Here is a 20864-nt window from a genome sequence, read left to right as displayed (position 1 = left end):
AAAGAATTCAAAACAGTTGTCTTATAGACTCCCAGTGAACTGTAAGACAACATAGATAGGCAACGAAACAAAATCAGGAAAACAATATAAGTTCAACAAAGAAATAGAAACCATAAAAAAGAAACCCAGAAATTATTGAGCTAAGAATGCAATGACTGAACTAAAAATTTCAATAGAGAGCTGTAACAGCAGACTAGATCAAGCGGAAGAAAGAATCAGGGAACTCAGAGATAAGTTGTATGAAATTAGCCAGTTAGAGGAGCAAAAGGGCAAATAAATGAAAAAGAGAAAAGCTTATGGGACTTACAGACATCATCAGCTGAAACAGTATATGCATTGTAAGAGTTCAAGGAAAAGGAGAGAGAGAAAGGGCAAAGTATTTTTTAATTTTATTTTTATTGATACATAATAGATGTACATATTTTTGGAGTACCTGTGGTAATACATTCATATGATTTGTAAAGATCATATCTGTGTAATTGAGATATCCATCACTTTAAATATTTCTTTATACCAAAAACATTCGAATTATTCTAGCTATGTTGAAGTATACAATAGATTACTCTAAACTACAGTCATGCTACTAATGTATCAACCACTAAATCTTATTTCTTCTATCCAACTTTGTATTTGTACCCAATAATCAAGAGAACTTAAAGAAATAATGGCTGAAATGTTCCATGTCTGGAGAGGGAAATGGATATCCGGATTCATGAAGCCTAAAGATTCCCAAATAAGTAGAACCTAAGAGATCTACTTTGGGGACATATTATAATTAAATTATCAAGAGTCAAAGATAAAAAGATTTTGGTAGCAAGAGAAAAGTGACTTGTCATGTACAACAGAACTGCTATAAGACTATCAGTATATTTTGCAGCAGAAGTCTTGCAGGTCAGGAGAAAACGGGTTGATGTATTTAAAGTACTCAAAGAAAAAAATGGCTAAAAAGTATACTATATGCAGCAAAACTATCCTTTAAAAATAAAGAAGAGATAAAGACTTTCCCAAACAAAACCTGAGTGAGGTGGTCACCCACAATACTTGCCTTAGAGAAGTGCTAAAGAGAGTTCTACAAGTTGAAACAAAAAGTTACTAAATAGCAACATGAAAGCATGCAGAAGTATAAATCTCACTGGTAAAGGTAACATCACAAAAAAATGGTTACATTCAGAAGTTTTCATATGCAATTGAAGTAAATTTGTGAGCTTGAAATAGACTATAAGATGCTCAGTGTAATTCTCATTATAACTACAAAAAAAACCTATAGTAGATACATAAGAAGACAAAAAGAATCAAAGCAGATCACTGAAAAAAAAAAAAAAAACATCAAACCCAAAAGAAAGACAGGAGAAGAGGAGGAAAAAGAGAGCTATGAAACAGACAGAAAAAATGAACAAAATGGCAACAGTAATATCAGACAAAATAGACTTTAAGTCAAAAACTGTCACAAGAGGCAGAGAAAAGAAGATACACATAAAATCAGAAATTAAAGAAGAGACATTACAGTTGATGCACAGAAAGAAAAAGGAACATAAGGAACTATTAGACAATCCAGAAAAAAAAAAAAAAAAAAAAAACAGGTAAATTCCTAGAAACGTACAACCTACCAAGACTGAATCAAGAAGAAATAGTCTTAACCATCAATAACAAATAGGGAGATTGATGTAGTAATCAAAACACTCCTAACAAATAAAAGCACAGGACCTCATGGTGTCATGGGTGACTTCTGCCAAACATTTAAGGAATTAACAGTAATCCTTTCCTTTTTTTTTTTTTTTTTTTTTGATGGAGACTCACTCTGTCACCCAGACTGGAGGGCAGTGGCACAATCTTGGCTCACTGCAGCCTCCACCTCCCGGATTCAAGCAATTCTCCTGCTTCAGCCTCCCAAGTAGCTGGGACTACAGGCATGCACAACCACGCCTGGCTCATTTTTTGCGTGTTTAGTAAAGACAGGGTTTCAGCATGTTGGCCAGGCTGGTCTCGAACTCCTGACCTCAGATGATCCACCCACCTCGACCTCCCAAAGTGCTGGGATTACAGGTGTGAGCCACTGCACCCAGCCAGCAATCCTTTCTAAACTCTTCCCAGAAATGCAAGAGGAGGGAACATTTCCAAGCTCATTCTACGAAGCCAGCATCACCTTGATAACAAAGCCAGACAAAGACACCACCAGAAAAGAAAACTTAGGCAAATATCCCCTATGAACATAGATACAAAAATCCTCCCAAAACTATCAAACAGAATTCAACGGTGCATTAAAAGGATCAAACACACGTCACCCTCACACATGCATAGCCTCTCCCACTATCAACATCCCCCTCCAGAGTGGCACATTTGATACAATCGATGAACCTACCTGGACACATTATTATCACCCACAGTCCAGACTTTACATGCAGGTTCCCTCTTGGTACTGTATATTCTATGGGTTTGGACAAATGTATTATATAATGATACATATCCACCGTTATAGCATCATACACAGTATTTTCATTGCCCTGCAAATGCCTTGTGCTTTCCCTCTCTTCATCCCTCTCTCCCCCTAAGACCCTGGTAACCACTGATTCTTTTAGTTTGCCCACAGTTACGCCTTCTCCAGAATGTCATAAAGTTGGAATCATACAGTATATACCCTTTCCAGGCTGAGTTCTTTCACTTAGTAATACACATTTAAGGTTCTTCCATGTCTTGTCATGACCTGATAGCTCATTTCCTTTTAGCACTGAAAAATATTCCATTTTCTGGATGTACCACAGTTTAATGATTAATATTGTCTGGATCTGTGTCCCTGCCCAAATCTCATGTTCAATTGTAATCCCCAGTGTTGGAGGTGGGGCCTGATGGGAGGTGATTGGATTATGGGGCAGTTTCTCGTGAATGATTTAGCACCATCCCTTTGGTACTGTTCTCCTGATAGGAGTGACTTCTCATGAGATCTGGCTGTTTAAAAGTGTGTGGCACCTCCCCACTCTCACTCTCTTGCTGCTGCTCCAGCCATGTAATATGTGCCTTCACCTTCTGCTATGACTGTAAGTTCCCTGAGGCCTCTCCAGAAGCTAAGCAGCTGCCAGCATCATGCTTCCTGTACATCATCATATACCCGGGAGTCACAAATTAAAACAAAATACCACTGCACATCTATTGGAATGGCCAGATCCAAAACACTAACAACACCTAATGCTGGCAAGGATTTGAAGCAAGAGGAAGTCTCATTCATTGCTAGTGGGAATGCAAAGTGGTACAGACACCTTGGAAGACGGTTTGTCAATTTCTTACAAAACTAAACATACTTGTACTATATGATCCAGAAATTGTGCTTCCTGGTATTTACCCAAATGAGTTGAAAACGTACATCCAGACACACACAAACATCTGCACTTGGGTGAGCCATACAGACATGGCGCTGGGGAAGGAGACCAGACACCAATGAAAACCTACTATACTATTATTATCTTGAAGTTCTAGAACCAGCTACTTTGGTTATCCATTGCTCCACAACAGGTTACACATAACATGCATTTATTACCTCAGAGTGTACAGTACTTATGTGGGTTAATTGCTAGGCTCTCTATTCTATTCCAATGATCTATTTCACTATTCTTTCACCAGTACACACACCATTTTCATTACTGTAGTTTTAGTAAGTCTTGAGGTTGGGTAGTGTCAGTCACCCGGTTTTCTTGTTCATCTTCAGTGCTGTGTTGGCTATTCTGGGTATTTTGACTCCTCATATAAACTCCAGAATCAGTTTGTCAGTAACTACAAAGTAACTTCTTGGGTTTTCACTGGGATTGCATTGAAGCTACAGATCAATTGGGAAGAATGACATCTTGACAATATTGAGCCTTGATATCCCTGAACATGGAATATGTCTCTATTTATTCTCCTTTGATTTCATCAGAGTTTTACGGCTTTCCTCATATAGATCTTGCATGTTTTGTTAGATTTATATTTAAGTACTTCATTTCAGAGGGCGCTAATGTAAATGGTATTGTGTGTTTTTAATTTAGAAGTCCACTTGCTCATTACTGGTATATGAGAAAGCCACTGACTTTTGTATGTTAATCTTGTATCCTGCAACCCTGCTTCTTGCTGTAACAGCTTATTAGTTCCAAGAGCTTTTTGTTTTTATTATTTATTTATTTATTGAGATGGAGTCCTCCTCCGTTGCCAGGCTGCAGTGCAGTGGTGCAATCTCAGCTCACTGCAACCTCCGCTTCCCGGGTTCAAGTGATTCCCCTGCCTCAACCTCCCAAGTAGCTGGGATTACAGGCACACGCCACCACTCCCAGTTAATTTTTTGTATTTTAGTAGAGACGGGTTTTCACCGTGTTGGCCAAGATGGTGTTGATCTCCTGACCTCGTGGTCTGCCTACCTCGGCCTCCCAAAGTGCTGGGATTACAGGCATGAGCCATCACACACAGCCTTTTTTTTTTTTTTTTTTAAGACAGGGTCTCAGTGTGTCACCCAGGCTGGAGTACAGTGGCATGATCATGGCTCACTGCACTCCTGGGCTCAAGTGATCCTTGCACCTCAGCTTCCCAAGTAGCTAGGACTTCAGATGTGTGCCACCATGCCTAGCTAAGTTTTTAATTTTTTCTAGCAATATAGTCTCACTATGTTGCCCAGTCTGGTCTCGATCTCCTGGCCTCAAATGATCCTCCTGCCTTGGCCTGCCAAAGTGCTGAAATTACAAGCATGAGCCACTGCGCTTGGCCATCAGGAGCTTTTTGTTGATTGCTTTGAATTTTCTACATAGACATTCATGTCACTTGTGAACAAGGACAGTTTTATTTCTTCCTCCCAATCTATATATGTCTTATTTTTCTTGTCTTATTACATTAACTAAGACTTCCAGTACAATGTTGAAAAGCAGTAGTGAGAGAAGACATCTTTGCCTTATTTCTCATCTCATGAGAAACTTCTAGTTTTTTTTTTTTTTTTCATTAGGTAACATATTAGCTGTAGGATTTTTGTGTTCTTTATCAAATTGAGGAAATTCCCTTCTATTCCACATTTTCTGAAAGCTTTTATTATGAATGGATATTGGATTGTGTTCAGTGCTATTTCTTATGATCATATCATGTGACTTTTCTTATTTAACATGTGGATATGACAGATTACGTTAATTTTTGAATGTTGAACCAGCCCTGCATACCTAGGATAAATCCCATTTGGTTGTGGTGTATACTTCTTTTCATATATTGTTGGATTCAATTTGCTAATATTTTGTTGAGGATTTTTGCATCTATGTTGAGGATATTGGTGGCTACTTTTCCTTTCTTGTAATGCCTTTGTCTAGTTTTGGTATTAGGGTGATATTGGCTTCATAGAATGGGTGAGGAAGTACTTCCTCTGCTCTGCTCTTCTGAAAAGTGATTGTAGAGAATTGGTGTAATTTATTCCTTAGATGAAATTCTTCCTTTGTAGAATTCACTAGCAAACCCATCTGGGCCTGGGGCTTTCCCTTTTGGAAAGCTATTAATTATTGATTTAATTTCTTTAATGGATATAGGCCTATTATGATTGTCTATTTGTTTTATATATTTTTAAGATTGTATTTTGATTTTTTTCTGAGAAAAGATTGCTGAGTTCATGGAAGTTAAATACACATGGGCTGCGACTCCCTGGAAACAAAGTATGGGTGCTCTCAGGGATGGCTTGGCTGGCTGATGACCAGCTTTGGGATGTCACATCCAGCATTCTGCTATGAGGTTTACGTTTGCATGCGTGTGTTGGAGGAGGAACCTGTCTTCTTGCCCAGTTAAGCTGGGAGCCTGCCCACCTCTCCCCAGCTCATCTTCCTCTGTGTCTGTCACCTCCCAGCATTCCAGGATACATAGTCTTGCCTGAGGCTGGGGGTTTCACATCATTCTGGGGACTGTTTGCCACACCTCACCATGGGACATGGGTGCTCAGGAGCATGGTTCCCCCATGGGACACTTAAGCCTCAATGGGCTCCCACCTCAGTGCCTTTGCACCCGCTGTTCCTGCTGCCTGGGACGCTCTTTGCCCAGCCTCTGTGTGGATGGCTTTCCTCCCACTCCTCAGGAAGTTTTCTGACAACTCCTGGAAGCCTTCCCTGCTCCTCCCATCTGCTGTCACCCTCCATTTTAGCCCTCTCTCTCAAGTTGCTTTATTTTCCTCCTAGAACACATCAGTATCCACAAGTCACATCTGTGGACCTGTTTGTTGTATCTGCTGCCATTAAGGTCAGCTGCATGAGGGCAGGGCCTTGCTTTATCCTTGCAGAGCTTAGACCCAGGCCTGACCCAGAATGGATGCACAGGCAGTATGTGGGGAGTGAGCAGAGGATTCCCTGCCCTGGACATGCCTCACCAGTGCCTCAGGCTGACCCTGCCCTGCCCAGTTCTCCTGGAGGCAAGTGTCCTGCAGTGGACTGAGTGGCCACACCCAGCAGAAGGGACCATAATAACCTCAGGTGGGCTTCAGGTGAGAGCTGGGCAGCCACCTGACTTCTGCTGCTGCCTCTCTGGTTGGAACTGAGAGGCCAGAATTTTCCCAAGGCCCTAGCCACTCTGCCATGCTGGACAAGCTGTGTTTTAGGCCTGTCCCCAGAGGCCCAGTCCTGGGTGACCAGATGGCCCTCACCCATCCCTGCCCATCTCAGCCTGCAGGATGGCATGACTCACCACGCCCATGTCCTCCTGCTCAGGGCTGCACCCACTCCCGTCCCCGTTACGCTGCTGAACAACAGTGGGGGACACACTTCACAGCAGCCCACAGGTGGCTTGGCCTTCCCCAGTTCTGTGCTGTGAACACCCACTCTGGTCTATGAAATATGAAGCGGCAGCAGCTTCCAGGCCCTTCTGAGCAAATGACTGCTTTGGGTGCCTGCTGTGGACCTCCAGCCACTCCAAGGGCCCCCCAGGAGCTTGGCGGCAGTAGAAGGAGCCTAGGGTGGAAGCTCCTTGGAAAGGCCTGGCTCTAGCCATGGGCTGCTTCAGGGTGGGCACAGGTGCCTGGGCCCTGCCCACCCCCAGCTCCAGCACCCTCTCTCCAGGATCCGGCCCACAAACGGAGCTTCACATGGAGCTTTTCAGACAACCTGGACCAGGCCAGGGCCATGGACAGGGGTGGGGGCTGTTCCGCCAACTCGGCTCCCAGTGCAGAGGGATCCCAAGATGAGAGTGGCAGGGAGCCCCCGCCAGCCACCACGCGGCACCTACATGCGGATCTGGGTGTGTTTCAGGGTGCGGCTCAGCTCCTCCAGAGTCTCCTCCATCTCCTGCCTGTTCTGGATCAGCGACAGGTTCTGCTCCTCCAGCTCTCGGAAGACATCCAGGAGCTGCTGGGGCTCCGTGAAGTACAGCTGTGGTTCCTGCAACCCACAGGTTTTGGCAGGGACAGAGCCAGAGGGGCAGGGATAGGGGCACGGCAAGGGAGGGGCGACTTCTGAATTCCAGTACAGCACCATTCACCTCCCCATCGCTGTCGGTGTCCTCCTGCGTGGGGGGGATGGGAGAGTTCGACCTGCGAAGAGATGGCAGGGTCGGGACTCTGGGACCAGCCTGAGCAGACAGGAGCCAGGGAAGAGGGCACAGAGGTCTTGAAGGCGTTGGCAGCATCCCCATCCCTCCTCTCCCAGCTGCCCACAGTTGCCCAGAGGGCGGCACCAGCTTCCTCACAGTCCCCAGCTGCCACACTGCAGCCAGGGGATAGTTTCAATCCACTCATTTTCCGAAGGCCCTAGCCACTTTGACATGCGGGACAAGCCATGTTCCAGACCTGTCCCCAGAGGCCCCAGTCCTTGGTGGCCAAATGGCCCTCACCCATCCCAGCCCCACTGCACTTAGAATAAAACCCTCTCTCCTTCTGGGGACTGCCAGGCGGCCCTCCCAGCACTCACCTTGCCTCCCCTGCCACAGCCCCTCTGCCCTGCCCGGTCAGGTCCCATCTCTCCAGGTGCTGCCCTACCCCAGGCCTCTGCACCTGCCGCTCCGCTGGCTGCTGGGGCTGTCCCTCCTCCCTCACCATTGTTTACTGAGCACCACCTTTGAGGTCTTTCCTGCCCTGCCTCCCCCATCTAGGGTCAGTCTTGGCCCCTGTCCTTGGGGTCCCACTCACAGCAATAGAGGGACTCTCAGGGCTGCCTTCAGGTAATCCTGAGTGCCCAGGGGCAAGGTCTTTCCTGGACCAGTGGAGAGGGGTTGGGCACAAGCTGTGTGAGCTTTAAATGCTCAGTGTGGGCCCCAGAAGGCCCCACTGGATGGGGACCTCACCTCCACTGACTTCCAAACCTGCCTTCCCAGCCTGCTCCAGCCTGGGCCTCACCTAGGATCTGCAGGTCCTGCTGGCTGAGGTGGGGGGGCTGCGTTGGCTCACCCCAGGCACCTCAGGGACCTGAGCTTGGGCTTGGAGATGCCACCCCCTAGCCCCCGGAAACAGAGAGGCATCAGGGCAAGGTCCTGTGGGACTCTGACGGCAGATCCAGGAGGGCTTCCCAGGAGAGGCTGCGATATCAACTACAGCACTCGCCAGACCCACGCCTCACACTGCACACCGATGCCCATTGTACAGGTGAGGGAGCTGGCTGCCTGCAGGGCACTGCTGGCCCATACGATGCCTTTCTGAGACTCTACCCTCCAGATGGATGTAGCCTGGGTCAGGGAGCCTGACCTGGCAGTTGGTGGGGGTGGGCTGGACTTCAGCCCCCACGTGCCCTCTTGGCTGAGTGAGTGCCTTGTATAGTTCACAACCTGCCCAGCTGTACTCAGTGACTCTGGTCACCTGGCTAATAGACAGAGGGGCCAGGAGATTGAAACCCAGGATAGTGTGGTCTCCGACTCTGTTCTGAAGTCTCCCAAGTCAGGGCCTGTCTGGTAGGGGTCAGTCCATGGCTGAGGGGGCCCTAGGCGGAGCAGGCTGCACTGCATACATTAGAACCTCTGCTCCTCAACACAGAACTGGAAATGCAGGGCGTCATGGCAGGCAGCGTTAACACCAGCCTGTGCATGGCCCAGCAGCACGCCTCAGTGGTGGCTGGTCTTCCCCACAAGGCATGGCTGCGCTGGGCAGAGAGGAAAGCCAGCTTGGGTCCTCTTCCAGCTGGAGAAGCATCAGTTTGGGCCATGGGAGGCTGATGTTGGGGCCACCCATCTGGGTGTGGAGTTCAGGAACAGGCAGTTGTGGGGAGGGGAAGACAGAGGGTGGAGGGCAGAAGGGCTGAGCAGCAGATAAAGACCCTGTGGAGGAGAGTGGGTCACCACAGACACAGGGCCAGGGCAGGGGTGTAGGGAGCAGCCCCGAGCCCTACAGTGCCCACTTTTCTCCATCCCCGCTTCTGTCACCCTTATCCAAGCCAATAAAAACCATCAGCTTCCAGAAGAAAACACAGGAGAATATTTTAGTGACTATGATGTTGGCAAATATTTCTTAAGCAGGGCCCCAAATTCACCAATCATAAAATTACAGATTGGTAAATTTGACTTCACTAAAATTAAGAATTCCTGTTCTTCAAAACACAGTATTAAACAGAAATAAGGTGACTGGGCGCAGTGGCTCACACCTGTAATCCCAGCACTTTGGGAGGCTGAGGCGGGAGAATCACCCAAGGTCAGGAGTTTGAGACCAGCCTTCCCAACAGGGCGAAACCCTGTCTCTACTAAAAATACAAAAAATTGGCCAGGCGTGGTGACACATGCCTGTAATCCCAGCTACTCAGGAGGCTGAGGCAGGAGAATCGCTTGAACCCAGGGAGGGGGGGTTGTGGTGAGCCGAGATCGTGCCACTGCACTCCAGCCTGAGCAACAAGAGTGAAACTCCATCTCTAAATAAATAAATAAATAAATAAATAAGAAATAAGGCAAGACACAAACTGGAAGAAGATATGTGTACCACACGTACCACACCAGGCTGGTCCCCAGAATACATAGAGAACCAATAGGTAACCATAAGAACCAGGCCAATAATCCAACAAAAATGTAGAGAAATCAGATACTTCACAAAAAAATGACATCTGAACAGCCAGTATGAAATGTATTCAGATTTGTCATCAGGAAAATGTCCTGAAAACCATATGAGACCACTTCACCCGTGTAGTGACCATGACTTTGATGTTCTGTGTTTTGTTGCTTTTGACACCTGTGGCCTTGCCAAGCCTGGAGGGACCACCTCTGTCAGGGCTGACCAGTCCATGGAGACAGAAAATGACTCACTCTGGCCTCTGAGCTTGCCATCAGCTCACCTTTCAAATGCAAACCACCCAATCCACTGTCCACACCCCAGCCAGATCCTCTATCAGACTTTCACACTCAGGACCTATCACCCCAGGGCCAGGACCAGACAACCAGGGGCAGGCCTTTGTCCAAGAGCCCCGAAATTATTCAAAAACAAATCAAAAACAAATCAGCCCTACACCTGCTCACCGCCTCAACCTTAATTCCCATGGGAACCACAATGGCAACTCCTGCCCTAGGGCCCTACTCCCTCTGCCCCCTGGCCGACCGGGGACTTCCCTGTGTGGCCCTTCACGGAGTAGGGACTGTGAGTAACATACTTTCTTTTCTGTGGCACTCAGACCTGACTACACGTGGGTGCCACAAGGGAGGGCTCCCTGCTAGGCCCCCGCCCCCCCCCCCCCCCGGAGCCCACTCACCCTCTGGAGTTGCCACCACTAGACTCGCTGGGCTGGCTGCCTTGCTGGGGGCTGCTCAGGTAAGACAGGCTCCGCCCCAGCCGCATCATCTGCAGAAACCTCCAGGGCTTCTTTGTGCCCTGACCCTCTGGAGAAAGCAGAAGAATGGTTTCTGAACCCTGTGCAGGGTGGAGCCAGGCTCCTCAGGCTGGGGGCGGCAGCTCACCTTTGGCCCACACAGAGCTCGCCTTGCCCTTGATCCCTGGTCCTGCAGGAAGCAAAGGGGGGGGCCCGATGGCCTCAGCTGCAGCCAAGCTTCAGTGATGCCGCGTGGCCCAGATGCCTGCAGGTAACCTGCCAGCTGGGCTCAGGGTCTCAGTGGGCCACTGGCAGAGCCCACATGGGAACCCACATTCTCTTTTCTGCTACCTTTGTCCCCTGGTGTGGAGTCAACACTGCCATCTTTGGAAGCCTCGGAGACCTCCTTGGCATTTTTGAGAAACAAGTGTTTCTTTTCCTGTTCTTCAAGCCACTCCTTGGGCGACAGCTTGTATAGGAAATCCTTGTAGACCTTGTAATGCTGCAGAGTGTCTTCAAATCTGGAGATCTCACTACATCGGGGTGGGGTGGGGGGTGGGAAAGAGGAGGTCAGCCTCTGCCACAGTGAGGTCCCCATGCCAGGGCCACACCTCCATCCTGGCCAAGTCTGTGTGGGCTCCTTGTTTTCCTTGAGAGGAGGTACAGGAATGCCACATGCTGGAAGATGGGCACCCACCCTGCAACAAGCAGAGTCACAGCCTTTTGTGACCTGCAGGTTCCTCTCCACCCTGGAGACCGCACCTCTCTCAGGCTGTAGCTGGGCGAGCCTTTGAGACAAACTGCCCGCCTCCAAGTGGAAGCTTTGGGAGTCACTGAGCCTCTCTTGGTCTCACTCCCCTCGTCTATAAATGAGCAACAGCCTTATGGAAGCCCTGAGTCCCTGGGAGGTAAAGCCATGAGGTTCACATGGCGCTAGGCTCCCTTTGGCCAGGCAAAATGGCTGAGGGACCAGGAGGTGGGCCAGTCAATGGCCAGCATGCCCTCTGACCTCACCTTTTGATATTAACAATCTGGGTGGTGAGGTCCCGGATTTCAAGGATCTTCTCTATCTTGGCTTTGGTCGCCTTCTCAGCCCTAGGAGTTGGGTGTGGGGGAGGAGGGATGGGGGCAGGGGGCCAGTGGCAGCCTATTAAAGACGGGTGAGCACACCACCCACAGGCCCCAGGGTTGTGCCTGGCTCCGGACAGGGCTGGAGAGCCACACAGTTAATCCTTTTGCCTGTAGTATCCCCTGCCCTTGGCTCCCGACCAGCCCTGGTGCTTCCAGAAGTGTTGTAGGGGCTAGGGGCAGAGGCTGGGTGAGGGGATGGATGAGTGGGTGTGCACAGGCTCAGGGGTGATGGGGGTTCGGCATTGCCCAGCCAGCCCCTCGGGCCTGCAGGCTCACGCTCTCATGGCCTGCACGGAGCTGCAGTCGTTCTCCCTGAGGAACTCGTCGAACAAGGCGGCATCCTTCTCCAGAGACTTCTCAGCCTGCTCCAGCCTGGCCTCCTCTTTGGTCGCCAGTGTCTCCAGCCGCTGAATCTCTCTCCGTTTGCAATCCAGGGCATACTGGGGGCCAGTAGAGTGGGGTCATGGTGCTTGGCCCAGGCCAGCCCCTGCTAGCATCCCTCGAGCTGGGAGCTGTGGGACCTACCTGGAGGAGGAACATTTGCCGCTTCTGCTTAATGTAGCCACTCATGTTCTCAGGCTCCACATTCTTTTCTGCTGGAAGAAGAGGGAGGTGAGCAGGAGCAGGAAGCCCAGGCTGAGGAGGGGCCTGGCAGGTCTGCAGAGGAGCCTTCCGCCGGCTGCTGGGCACTGCTTTGCGTCCACGCCCAGGTGATTACCGGGACCATGGAAGGTAGTGTTCTTGTCCTCTGTCTCCACAGAGAGAAGGCTCTGCCTGAAATGTTACATTCTCCATGGCCAGAGTCTGGCCAGGTGGGAAGTCCTTACTGTGTCTGACTTGCGTCTCTCTTGCTGTAGCACTCTCCTCACTTGCAATGGGGCTCTGGACACCCCACCCTGGAAATTTCACCCAGCTGGACTTAATAGCCACAGGCCGTCTAGCCAGGACCTGAATGGGGATGAGGACAGAAAAATGGGGAGCCATAATCGCTACTTGGGGCACCTAAGCCCCCCGAGCAAACTGGGCAGAGGCTGAGTCTACACTGCCAGGGTTTAAACCAGACAGGAGGAAGTCGAGGTGGACGTCTGGACAACCTTCAGGAGAGCATGCAGAAGGACAACGAGGCTGGGGCCAAGGGCGACAGGGGCCCCTTTCCCTGGCCTTCCTGGAGTGGAAGTTCTAGGTGCTCTCTGACTTGGGAGCTGTGGAAAGGACCTGGAAACCATGGTGCTCTCTGGCCCTGTGCCTCACACCCTTTCCTCTCCAGGAGCAGAGCCCTGCTTTGGCTGGTGCAAGAGCTGTGTCCCCAGAGTCCAGATCCTGGCAGAGGCCCTGGCTGGGGCTCCCTGGGTAGCCACGGAGATGTCTCTACCCCTGCAGGAGACCCAGTTCCTCACTGGGAGTCATAGTCCTGCCTCCTCAGTCACTTGCCTCTCCTCCAGGTCTTGGGAATAAGGGTGGAGGCAGGAAAATGCACAGGCCATGCTGTCTCCCCGTCTACCCCCATTTCCCCCACCAGCGCCTCCAACTGTGGGGCCAAAATGCCCCTGCAAGCTCAGGATGCAGCTACCCAGGTGGAGGTTGGAGGCCCTTGTGTGTTTCAGAGTCACATGGTACACCTCTAATCCCCTGTGTGCCAGGACTCTGATCTGACTGCTTCTAACTTAGTAATATACTTCATCATCTGGGTTGGTAGAATATTAATACATATTCAGTACTTAAGATTTCCACCACTCACACACATACATGGTTCTTTCTTCCTACAGCCAATGTATTAGCACATTTAATCCCCACAATCCATGAGGGGTTAATCCATGGTATACTGTTATCAGCCAGGAAAGGAAACTGAGCTACAAAGGGCTCAGGTGACCTGAGTGTGACCACAAAGCTGTGAAATGCTGCAGCTGCCACCGAAGCCAGGAAACCTAGGTCCAGCTCCATGCTCTTTTTTTAGGAAGTTAAACCTCCCACTTCTACCCTATGAAGTCTGTGCCCGCTGTGCACTGTCCACATTCCGAATCACGCAATACAGCAGCCTCCCTTATCCAGGAACCTGTGTTCCAAGACCCCCAGGGGATGCCTGAACCCTATCCTAGAGACACTAAGTTTTTCCCACACATAGCTACCTGTGATGAAGTTATATTACATCTATGAATTAGGCACAGTAAGAGATAATAACGACTAATAAAAATAGAACAATTATAACAATATGCTGTAATAAAAGTTAGGCAAATGGTCTCTTTCGCAAAATAGCTTACTGTATTGTACTCACCTACTTTCAGCTCCGGCAACTGAAGCCAAGGAAAGAGAAACCAAGGATAAGGTGGGGAACTATCCTATTAGGATTGAAAAGCCTTTAGGCTTGCAGTCCTGGAATAGAGCTTTGGGACCCCCCCGGAGGGGCCAAACACACAAAAGGCAGGCCTTTCCAAAGCACTTCCCATCTGTGCAAGATGAGTGTCCCCATGCGCTGCGGCTGTGGGGCGCCACTGGCCCAGGTTCCCCCGCGCCGGAGGGGACGCACCTTTGGTCAAGGTGAGCTTCCAGGTCGTGTAGTCGCGGGAGGCGCGCAGATGGTCTGCCTCGGTGCGCGCCTCCAGGTCCTCCTGCTTGTCCTCCAGCTGCAGCTGCCGCCGCAAGCTGGTGTGCTTAGCCGACACTTTGGAGGAGTAGGTCATCTTCTCGTGCACTTGCATCGTCTTCTGCTGCTGCCGCTCCTGGGGGCGTCGGGCCAAGTCGGGCGGGGCCCAGGCTCCCCACCCGCGTCCACTCCTAGGGGCGCGCGGGCCTGAGGCCGGGGACGCGGGTTTGCGCGCGAGCGCGGGAGGATGCCTGTGGAGCTACGCCGCGCGGGGACGCGGGGTCCTGAACACAGCCGCCCCGGGCTGAGAGCCAAGCAAGCAGGGCAACTGTTGGGGAGGCCAGTTACCCCTGAGAAGGGCGCCAGTCAGGGTCCCCTGGTCAAACACAGGCTGCCTGGTCAAATGAGTACTCCAGACCCACAGAGGGGACACGCTCACCCGAAAAGATGATGTCTCATTTTATCCGAAATCCACATTTAAGTGAGAGTCGTATATTTTGATGACCAGCCCAGGGGCAGGGAACCTAGAGGCTCTGGGGTTCCCGAAGACTACGGCTGTGTAGTGAGTGTAGCCTAGCTGGAAGGTCACCGCTGGTGGCCATCTCCACCTGCTCTCCACCCCACTCCAGCTCCTGTGCGGCCTGGGGGTGGCTTCGAGCCAGCCCTCCCTTGGGAAAAAACACTCGGAGGAGGGGGAAGGCTGGACTCACCTCCCCACATCCCCACCCCACCCCATGTCCCTTTTGCTGTCCAGTTCTCACAGTAGGGACATCCCCTGCCAGCTCCACACCCTCTCCCACTTTTCTGCACCGGCCCGGGAGTCTCTTCATATGGACTTTCTAGGGTCACTTCTGTTTCCTGCTGGGACCTACCAGGTACACAAACGGCATCTAAGAACCCAGGCAAATGGGTCCAGCCTGAGGCCCCTGGAGTGCACGTCCCCAACACTGCCATCAGGAAAATGTCACCTACTAGATCCTCAGGGTACAAGGTGGCCTTTAGAAGACATTGGGCAGCTGACTGAGGGCAGGGCCAGACTGAGGGGGACCCTGTCAGGAGTGGGAGGTGGTGGTGGTGAGCGTCGGACCCTGCTGGGTGGGGAAAGGTATAAGTGGGAGAACCTGCCGGGTAGGGGAGGTTGTGAGTGGGGGACCCTGCTGGGTGGGGGAGGGTATGGTTTGGTGACCCTGTTGGGTGGGTGAGGTTGCGGTTCGTTGACCCTATTGCGTGGGTGAATATGGCGTTTGGTGACCCTGTTTGGTGTGGTGGAGAGAGTGTTTTGGATGAGACTCTTAGTAGAAGGCGGGGGAGGTCCTAAGCTAGGGCTGGACTTGAGTGTAGAGGAAAACCGAGTGCCTTATTGGAGAAGATACAGTAGGGTAGCCAAGGCCTGGGCCAGAGAGTGTCTGGGTCTCAGTCAGTCTAGGAATCACAGCCCACAGGCTCAGCCCTGGTTTCTGATGTGGAGGCCTGGGCAGGGCTGAAGCCTGTGCATCTCCACCCATGCCCTGCAGATGCCAGTGTAGCTGTTGCTGCCTTGGGAACCACGGCTGTGAGGAATCCCTGAGATGCTGAGCCCTGAGTCAGGGGGAGGTGGATGGAGGCTGTGGGGCAGCCCAGGTGCGACCCTGGGAAGGCTGCCATGCCTGGCACATGGGGCAGGGCTAGGTGCCCAAGGCAGCAAGAGTGGGCTCTCCCCACTCAGGGCTTATAGCTCTCAGGGCTGGGAAAGCAACAGGACAGGCTGGGGTGAAGATGGGGCAAGAGTGGGGTCGGTGCTGGCCCAGGGACCCTAGGCACCTGGGGGAGCATGTGTATGCATGCCATGGGTGACTGTGTGCTGATCTGACCTGCAGGAGTCCAGCCAGAGGAAGGGCACAAGGCCTGAGCAGTAGGGGGTGCCTGTAGGATGGGAGAGGGCCTGTGAGGGCTGAGCTGGGCCTTGGAGGACCCAGAGAGTGTCAGGAGGGGATGGCGTTTCATGCAGGTGGCATTGGAAGTGGCGGTGAGGTGGCTGAGGCTGTTGCCACAGCAGCCCAAGAAGTCTATCTGACCAAGACCCAAGAAGAGTGGTGACAGACAGGGGAAGACGGGTGGGACACTGTGAGTCCTGAGAGCCAAGGAGGGTTTCCAGCTGGTTTTGTAGGAAGTGGTGAGCCATTGACTATTCTGGAATGAGAAGGACCTGAGGAAAGTGCTCCTCCGAGAAGGGCAATGTGGCCACTCCAGGAAGCAGTGGGAGCAGGGAAGCTCCTGGAGGTGCTGGCGTCTGTCCTGGATACTCACGGAGAGAGCCTTATTCCGCTCCTGATCTCTGAGCAAGAAGAAATCCACATCCCCAGACAAGTGGAAGGGATTCGCTGAAGGGTCAGGACCATGCTCTGGAAAGGGAGACACCTCGCTGGAGAGGCGAGCCAGCTCTTCCAGGTGGTGGTCTGTGTCTCTGGGGCCCCACTGCCCACCCAGCCCAGCATGGAAAAGCATGAGTGAGTGGGAAGGTTCTCCTGGATCCAGCTGTGCTTCAAGTCCAACCCTGGACCTTCCAGCTCCATAAAGGCACCTCTGTAGTTTAACCTGGTTTAAGTTGGGCTTCTGTCCCTGGCGTCTGAAAGAGAGCTGGTGAGCACAGCCTTGTCTCACACATCTGCCCTCAGTCAGCCCTCACTGCAGGCCTCTGGAGTCTCCCTTATGGAGGAGGGAGGCTGAGCCCGCTGTTTGTCAGTTATGGGCCTGGTGACCAGGGTCTGCTGACACTGAACTCACGGCCCTTGCTGTGGGCCTCCAGGTGAACTTGCATCTGTCTTTCAGGCCTCTCAGTCCTCCCAGGGAAGGCCAAGAACAAAGTACTTCAGACCTGGGGAGGGACTAGAGGCCCAGAGAGGGGCTTGTGAAGGTTTGCTTTGCAGGGTAGACTCTTGTCCCGCTCATAATTCTACACACTGAGTGCAATTCGGAGACGGAGCTGATGCCAGCGGCCTCCCTGTGAGCCTCAGGCAACCAAGAAGTCAGGTGGAGAGGGTAAACTGAGCACATGGGCTGCCTTCCCCACCAGCCCAACACCAACCCCCCAGAAACGTTAGAAAATAAATGTAAAACTCTAGTACAGCTCTGGAAGACAGGGAGGGTGACTGGTGTCACAGAAGTTGCTAGGAAGCTCTGGGAGAGGGCAGGCAGGTGGGGTGGGGTGAGGAGGTGCAGCCTGGCACAGCTACCGGGACAAGGGCGTGGAGGGCATTGTGAGGCTTCAAGGCTCTGGGTGGCAGACACTGGGACACAGGCAGCTGGTGGAGGAACTGCCAGGCACTTGCTTCACCTTCCCAATCTGCACTTGCTCTTCCTCCCTGATCCTGTCCAGCAACTCAACCAGGGCTGGACAGGTGTTTGCCCTCGATTAGGAATCGTGGGGCCTGGTGCTTGATCAGAGGGCAGAGAAGTAAAATTCTTTATGCTCCCAAACTGGCGATGAGCACATATGGGTGGCCCATCCCATGTCCCCATCACAAAAGCAAATGGATAGCTAGGAAGCACCCAGCACTTGCCATGGGCCAGCCTGGGGACTTTCCGTGATTTAATGTTCCTGACCACCCAAGGAGGTGGGAATTATGGTTACTCCCAGTTTCCCTGTGAGGAACTGAGGCTCGGAGCAGTCAGATACTCTGCCAAGGTCCCATAACTGTAAGTAGCTATGGGGAGACTGGCTTAAGAAGTCAGGCACTGCACCTGCAGTCTGGTGACTTGAGAGTGGTCAGAATTCATGTGAAGATGATTGACGTGTTTAGGTGAAGATGAGCCCACCCCAAAAATGGCAGTCATTTGAGGCGAATCATTCCAAAAATGCAGAGTTGGTTGAATGTTTTTAAGCCAATCAATGTAATACCTTCCATTAACAGAATAAAACAGGAAATGATACAATCATTTCAAGAGATGCAGTAAAATTATTTGATAAAATTCAAAGCTTATTTTTGAATAAAACTCTTAGCAACTAGAAATAGAAAGGAACCCCCAAATCTGATAAAGGGTATTATGCTTTGGCTGAGTAACAGCCCCCAAAGATGCCCGTGTCCTAATCCGCAAACCTGTGATAGTGTCACCTTCTGTGGCAAAAGGGCCTTTGCAGATATGATTGAGCTAAGGATCCTGAGGTGTCCCGGTGTGTCTGGGTGGGCCCAGTGTAACCATGGGGGTCCTTGTAATTGGGAGGCAGGAGGGTTGGGGCAAAACGAGGAGTGCAGGAAGAGAAGCCAAGGTGGAGTAATGTGATAGAAACACATGGAAATAAATAATCTGCTCTTGAATGACATCTGGGTTAACAAGGAAATCAAAATGGAAATTTAAAAATTCTTTGAACTGAATGATAATAATGAGATAAGTTATCAAAACCTCCAGGACACAGAAAAACAGTCCCAAGAGGAAAGTTCATAGTGTTAAATGCCTGCGTCAGAAAGTCTGAGAGAGCACAAATTGACAACCTCATGTCACACCTCAAGGAACTAGAGAAACAAGAACAAACTAAATCCAAACCCAGCAGAAAAGAAATAGCAAATATCAGACCAGAACTAAATGAAATGGAAACAAAGGAAATACAAAGGATAAATGAAACAAAAACCTGGTTCTTTGAAAACAATGAAATCGGTTTAGACCACTTGCAAGATTAACCAAGAGAAGAAGAGAGAAGATCCAAATAAACTCAATTAGAAATGAAACTGGAGATATTCATCCACCACCACAGAAATACAAAAGATCATTCGAGACTGCTACGAACATGTATGTGCACAAACAGAAAACCTAGAGGAAACTGGTAAATTCCTGGAAACATACAACTCTCCTAGATTAAATCAGGAAGAAATAGAAATCTTGAACGGACCAATAACAAGTAGTGAGATTGAATCCATAATTTAAAAATTGCCAACAAAAAAAAGCCCAAAAGCAGATGGATTCACAGCTGAATTCTACCAGACATTCAAAGAAGGATTGGTACCAATCCTACTAAAACTATTCCAAAATATTGAGAAAGAAGAGATGCTCATAGAATCAAACCGGTATCACCCTGATACCAAAACCAGGAAAGGACACGACAAAAAAAAAAAAAAAAAAAAAAAACTACAGATCAATTTCCCTGACGAACATAGATGCAAAAATCCTCAACAAAACATTAGCTAACTGATTCCAACAGCACATCAGAAAGATAATTCATCATGATCAGGTGGGTTCCATCCCAGGGATGTGGGCATGGTTCAGCATACACAAGTCAATATATGTGATACATCACATAAACAGAATTAAAAACAAAAACTACATGATCATATCAAAAGATGCAGAAAAAGCATTCGACAATATTCAGCACCCCTTTATGATAGAAACTCTCAACAAACTGTGCTGCTACCTTCGAAGACAGAGTGAGAGGCTTGAGCCAAGCGATGCGGGTGGCCACCTCTAGAGGTTGGAAAAGGCAGGAAGATGGATTTTTCTCCCAGCCTCCAGGAGGAAGGCAGCCCTGCCAATGCTTTGGTTTAGTCCTACAGGACTTCTGACTTCCAGAACTGTAAGATGAGCTATTTGTGCTGTTCTAAGCCTTTGAGTTTGTGGTGATTTGTCACAGCAGCAATAGGAAATAAATACAGGTATCTACAAGAAACCTTCAGATGAGATACTGAATGTCCCTCCACCCATGTAGGATCAGACTAGGAGCAAGGCAAAAATGCCTGGTCTTGACATTGCTATTCTGCATTAAAATGAGGGTCCTCACTGGGGAGTGATTCAAGAAAAAGGAATAAAAAGGCTAGACATGGTGGCTCATGCCTGGAATGCCAGCACTTTGGGAGGCTGAGTGGGAGGATCACTTGAACCCAGGAGGTTGAGGCTGCAGTGAGCCGAGATGGCACCACTGCACTCCAGCCTGGGTGGCAGAGTGAGACCCTGTTTCAAAAAGAAAAAAAGAAAGGCAGAAAAGGTATAAGGATCACAAAGGAAGAGAAAATAATGCCATTCAAGGTGGCATGATTGTTTAGTAGAAAACCCAAAGGAATCTACAAATGAAATGGTTACAATTAGGTCAATTAAGATGTGGTTTCTAGGTCTTATTGTGAAAGTAAAACAAAAAGTTGCAGAAGACACAATCAGAGGATATCATGACCTTGGGGGTCACCAAAGAGTTTTAAAATAAGACACTAAAAGCCATAACGAAGAAATGATTGAGCTACATGAAACTGAACTACACTAAAATTGGGAACTTTTTTTTTTTTTGAGATGGCATCTTGTTCTTTTGCCCAGGCTAGAGTGCAGTAGTATGATCTTGGCCCACTGCAACCTCCGCCTCCTGAGTTCAAGCAATTCTCCTGTCTCAGCCTCCTGAGTAGCTGGGACTACAGGTGCCCACCACCTCACCCAGCTAATTTTTATAGTTTTAGTAGAGACGAGGTTTCATCATATTGTTCAGGCTGATCTCAAACTCCTGATCTTAGGTAATCCACCTG

General features: G+C 49.9%; 1 protein-coding gene across 3 annotated transcripts in view; it reads right to left on the bottom strand.

The window, feature by feature from the left end:
* CFAP100 (cilia and flagella associated protein 100) overlaps nt 1–20864 on the bottom strand; it is a 42049-nt gene that overhangs the window by 5286 nt on the left and 15899 nt on the right. For 2 of the 3 annotated variants that reach the window (XM_023215370.3, XM_023215377.1), the window contains 10 exons: nt 16678–16772; nt 14335–14527; nt 12336–12403; nt 12087–12250; nt 11694–11774; nt 11031–11212; nt 10828–10869; nt 10623–10749; nt 7447–7498; nt 7195–7346 (listed from right to left, as the gene is read on the bottom strand). In XM_023215370.3, coding sequence (XP_023071138.1) covers nt 7195–7346; nt 7447–7498; nt 10623–10749; nt 10828–10869; nt 11031–11212; nt 11694–11774; nt 12087–12250; nt 12336–12403; nt 14335–14527; nt 16678–16772 — 1156 coding nt within the window. Of the gene's footprint in view, nt 1–7194; nt 7347–7446; nt 7499–10622; nt 10750–10827; nt 10870–11030; nt 11213–11693; nt 11775–12086; nt 12251–12335; nt 12407–14334; nt 14528–16677; nt 16773–20864 lie in introns of all 3 variants that reach the window. The other variant, XM_023215364.3, reaches the window with a different exon arrangement.

This window comes from Piliocolobus tephrosceles, chromosome 2, assembly GCF_002776525.5.
Source record: "Piliocolobus tephrosceles isolate RC106 chromosome 2, ASM277652v3, whole genome shotgun sequence".
NCBI classification, from domain to species: domain Eukaryota; kingdom Metazoa; phylum Chordata; class Mammalia; order Primates; family Cercopithecidae; genus Piliocolobus; species Piliocolobus tephrosceles.
Note: the sequence above shows the minus strand (reverse complement) of the source record. Positions and strands in the feature narration are given on the sequence as shown.